This window comes from Carassius carassius, chromosome 4 (assembly GCF_963082965.1).
Source record: "Carassius carassius chromosome 4, fCarCar2.1, whole genome shotgun sequence".
Taxonomy (NCBI): Eukaryota; Metazoa; Chordata; class Actinopteri; order Cypriniformes; family Cyprinidae; genus Carassius; species Carassius carassius.
Window position 1 is genome coordinate 43,363,165 of NC_081758.1, and position 5,000 is coordinate 43,368,164.

Genomic DNA, 5,000 nt, shown 5'->3' on the forward strand with positions numbered 1-5,000 from the left:
TGCATGCATCCACATGCATGTCACATGACTCTAAATTTCAATGCATCACTTGTGTTTAAAATAGATATTGGTGACTCTCCTGGCTTTGCAGTGTCTCATAAGGAGTTGTGCATATGAATCATACTCAAAAGAGTGTTCGGAAAGTAACGAGTCGACTTAATGTGGAATACTGTAATATCTGCAACGTGCTAAAATTTGGAATTTGGAACTTCACTATTTATTTATTTTTTTATGCAAACACATAAAACTTACATTATAACAAAAATGCATGAAAGAAAGACTCACGCCGAAGTAATAATAATTGAACAGAATGATTTTAAAATAAATAAGTCAAAAACCAGTTGGAAAAAAATCAACCCAAAAGTGCTTAAAGGCACAGGCAGAAAATAAAGACAGAATAAAAACTTACAGTCCCTAATTCTTTCTTTTCTTTTCAGTCTGTTGTGATTTCCTTTTACTTCTAATCGTAATGTCTGTATGACCAGCTGATGCATTGTAACTTGTAGTCAGTGTAGAATCACACACACACACACACACACACACACCAGCAGAGTGCTCGGGGTCGCTGTGCCTCAGTGAAACACCACATGATCAGGGATCAGTAGAAGTGAGTGTTTCTAAAGGAACAAACCAGATGAAGGTGACTGAGGATTGAGGCAGGTTCACACTGACGTCCCTTCAGCCTTCACACACATCCGTTTATATACAGCCAAATCAACCCTGTGACATCACTTCATCTACTCGCCTTCCTGTCGTCCCAAACACCTATGATGAGCATTTACTCTAACACAAAAGGAGGATTCGTGAACTCTTTTTCAGTTTCTGTTCTAATGATGAATGCTTGACGATTGCGTAAGCTTCACTCTGAAGCAAATAAGGGCTTAAAAAGGTCTGTTCCTTACACAAAGCTTCTATATTAACACATATATCGTGCTTTCATGAGTGTTTGGAGCTTGAAGATTGAAGAAAAAACAACTACATATGAGTTTGGAAGGTGAAGGCGAGCTTTTCCTTCAACTTCTGTGTTTTAGACACTAAACTTCCAGACAGAGTAAGATGTTGGAAAGATGAAAGAGGAGAGAGAGAAACAGAGATGTTGTGGTGTGATGTTAGTCTGAGCCACAATGACGTTATTCTCACGCCAGAACTAACACACACACACACACACACACACACACACACACTGACAGAACCAACGATAATTGAGAGAACAACACACGAGGGAGCATGCGTTATTAAAACAAAACTTAAACCGGGGACTTTGGATAAAATCTCTCCGGTTCTGTAAAGAAGGACACAGAGGTAAGGATAGACCGATAGTTGCTGGACTGATGGATGAATCCTAGATCTATTCTACATTTAGATGAGCGAAATACGTCTCGAACCCTAAACAGACGATACTGTAGGTCCCTGTAATGATACTCTCTCAAATCAGAGTTTGCCATCAAAGATAATGTCAAGATGAAAAAAAAGAGCATTTTTTTATGCAATATCAACAAATTAATTCAGGTTAAATATGACCTGGACATTTTTTTATATGCACCCTATTCTTGTTACAAAATCTGAGAATACTGTACAGACTGATTTAAATAGACTGTGCTTTCAGTAAAAAAAAAAAAATATATGTATATATATATATAGCACAATATTTACTAAAACTGAAAATGAAAAAAATAAAATAAAGCTAAATAAAAGAAATCGTTTAAAAAAACAAAATCACATAAATAATTACTGAAACTGAAATAAAAATAAATGAAAGCAATATAGAATTTAAAAATAATAAAAAATAGCACAACAAAATACTAAAACTGAAAATAAAATACAAATCAATTAAAGCTAAGTAGAATAAATATAAAAGCACATAACAAAATTACTAAATCTGAAAATGAAATACAATTAAATGGAAGCTAAATAGAAGAAATTGTTTTTGAAAAACAAAATAACAAAGAATTACTGAAACATAAAAATAAATGAAAAATAAATAAAAAAAAACATAAAAATGCACAAAAATACTGAAACTGAAATACAAATAAATTAAAGCTAAATAGAAGAAATGTAAAAAATATATATTTTACAAAAGCACATAACAAAATTACCAAAACTTCAGCTGATATTAAAAAGAAAACAAAATACAAAATAAAATTCAAAATATTAATAAATACTATTGTAGTATGTGTATATATATATATATACTAAAACCAACACATGGACAGCTTCTAAACTTTAAAAGTGCATGATAATTATAACTTAATGGACAAATATTTATGACTCCTCTACAAATCTGAACCTGATACTATTTCAGCAGCTGATAAACACACCATTACATCTGTCTTCAGTTGATCCTCAATCACACAAAATCAAATAAACGTCTAAACTTCACTGGAAAGATGTCACAGTGCCAAAACAATCCCACAATGCAATGAGCAGATAAATGCAGAAGAAGTCATAATCATAACGACGGCAGCTACATGGCACACAAAAACTACAATCCTGTCATCATTTCTAACACAGCTTTAATGTCTCGGGTTTGGAACGACAGGAGGGTGAGAACCTGAACTTTCTTATGTTTATTATCACCTACTTCAAGGTTAAACATCACCGACATTCACAGCCACAGATAAAGTAAAGTCCAGCCATCGGTCTATCCGTACGTTTAAGATCGACGTGGAGCTTCTTTCCGCTTTACCTTCTCACTACATTTGTGAATGGTGGAGGTGAGTTCGCTCACAACCATATCTATACATTTCAGGCACGGCTCGTTTAGCTTTTGGATCTGCTTTTTCACTATGGCCTCAAAGGCCAGGTCGGGGGTGAACAGGCCCGTCCTGTAGAGGAAGTCATGGAGGAAGAAGAAGAAGAGAGAGGATCCATACAGGTGGAAGAACGACAGACAGACAGCACAGAGGAAAGAGAAGTCAGACATTTGGTTTCTCCTCAAGCCATTCAACAGCCCCGAGACAGAAGCTCCCAGAACACGGCTGTGTGAACCGAAGGCAGTCTAAGAGACTGATCCAATCACACTCGCAGGAGAACAGACTGCCTTCAGCTGCATCCCAGCCTTCCTCAAAACTCCTGCCTCTGAAACACGGAGAGTTTGGGACGCTGAGGTCTGCTGGATGAGCCCATCCTTCATCAGAACTAAAGCAGTGATGGTGCATTCGGGTCATGCTGGACAGATTTAAAAAATCAGGAATTTCTTTCAAGAAAATATGCAATTAATACTAAAGTCGTCTTATAATTTACAATGAAACACCGTAAATGGACATGCCCAGAATCACATCTGAGGTTTTTTATTGAAACAATAGTGCGTCTTGGTTTTCCTTACTAGTGATGTAAAGATTGTGTGTATATATATATATAATTTTTTTTTAATCTCACGAACAATTGCAAAAAAAAAAAGTTATAATTTAAATGTGACATTCAGAAGTAAAAAATATATGTATGTATTATGAATATTAAAAACATTGCAAAAGTACATAAAATTACTAAAACTGAAATTGAAATAAAATAAATTAAAGCTGAATAGAAGAAATGCAAAACAAGCACAATAAAAGTACTGAAATTGAAATAAAAATAGATTAAAGCGATATCGAATAAATGTTAAAAAAATATTACGAATATTAAAAACATTACAAAAGTACATAAAATTACTAAAATTGAAACTGATATAATATAAATTAAAGCTAAACAGAAGAAACACAAAAAAAGCACAAAAAAAGTACTGAAATTAAAGCTAAATGTGTTACTTGCTGTTTCTTTGCGTTTTTGTAAAATTCAGTAGCAATTTCTGAGTGAAAATTGCTTCAAAGCTTATTTGTGTGTCTGATATTATTAATATTCACCATGTGTGGCTTTCTCTTTTTACCACATGTGTTTTCAGGAAGTTGTCACTACATTATAAAGATAAAAAACAGATTAACATTATTACAGTAAATGCACTGCAAATTTAAGTTGATTCTGTAAAACGTGAAATCTTTATTTTACTGTAAAGCACTAGCATCCACAACTGCCGCTTTAAAAGTAAATTTCACAATTTTTGTCACCACCTTGGTGCAAAATCATCTAAATCACACAGAACTCAAATAATGGTCTGCGCTCATCTAGCGGTGAAGCCTCAGCGTCCGCAGCCCTCCGTAATGCTGCCATTCCTCCCAGAATCCTTCAGTACAAAGCTGCACACACACACACACACACAACGCTCAACACCCACAAACCCCTGCGGCCCGTGACGGGCGAGAGGCTGGCGGGGTCAGAGGTCGAAGGGGGACACACTGCGCCTCCAGCAGACTTTACCTTCTTGGTACACTGTCTAACAGTATTGACAAGCTCAGAAATGACCATGTCCACACATTTCTGGCACGGCTCTTTAATCTTCCCAATCTGCCTTTTCACAATGGTCTCAAAGGCCATGTCCGGCGTGAAGAGCCCAGTTCTGTCCGCCGGAGAGCACGGACAGGAAAGAACGACAAGAGAAAGAAAAGGAGAAATTGGGCGGAAAGAAGAGTGTTAATCCAAAAGAAAGCCTATGGGAAACGAATGAAGAACTGAAACTATGGCTCCAAATGTTCTACTGAAGCTGTTTGTCTATGTGTTACATACTTAAATGTATCAAATTGAGTTCAATTTCATAATTAATGAAGCTGAGAATATCAACAAACCTAAAACAATGAGAACAGCTCCAGTAGAAAGGAGAAATTGGGTGCGGAGAAAGACGGAAAGGGTCTTATCGTATTAATTTAGTAGCATGTTTGTGTGTACTGTATATGTGTGGATATTCTCCACTGTGTAAATTAAATGTATATTTCTTCTTATTAAAGATACAAAAGTGATATAGTCAAGAGCTGTGAGAGATTTTCTCTCTTTTGTGGTTTGAGTAACATGAATAACAGACAGCAGGATAATTAGACTGCTGTCACTTTAAGAGCTAATATACTGTCACATGTGTGTTTGATTGCACTTCAGACCCAAATAACTGTGTTTACGAGGATAGTTGGGCGTTT

General features: G+C 35.6%; 1 protein-coding gene across 9 annotated transcripts in view; it reads right to left on the reverse strand.

The window, feature by feature from the left end:
• LOC132140109 (dynamin-1-like) overlaps positions 1-5,000 on the reverse strand; it is a 50,991-nt gene that overhangs the window by 25,359 nt on the left and 20,632 nt on the right. For 7 of the 9 annotated variants that reach the window (XR_009433712.1, XR_009433715.1, XR_009433714.1 and 4 more), the window contains exon 10: positions 4,294-4,432. Coding sequence is in view for 4 of the 9 variants with exons in the window: in XM_059548939.1 (XP_059404922.1) it covers positions 4,294-4,432 (139 nt within the window). In the remaining 5 variants the exon portion in view is untranslated. Of the gene's footprint in view, positions 1-2,686; positions 2,826-4,293; positions 4,433-5,000 lie in introns of all 9 variants that reach the window. The other 2 variants (XR_009433713.1, XM_059548937.1) reach the window with 1 other exon arrangement.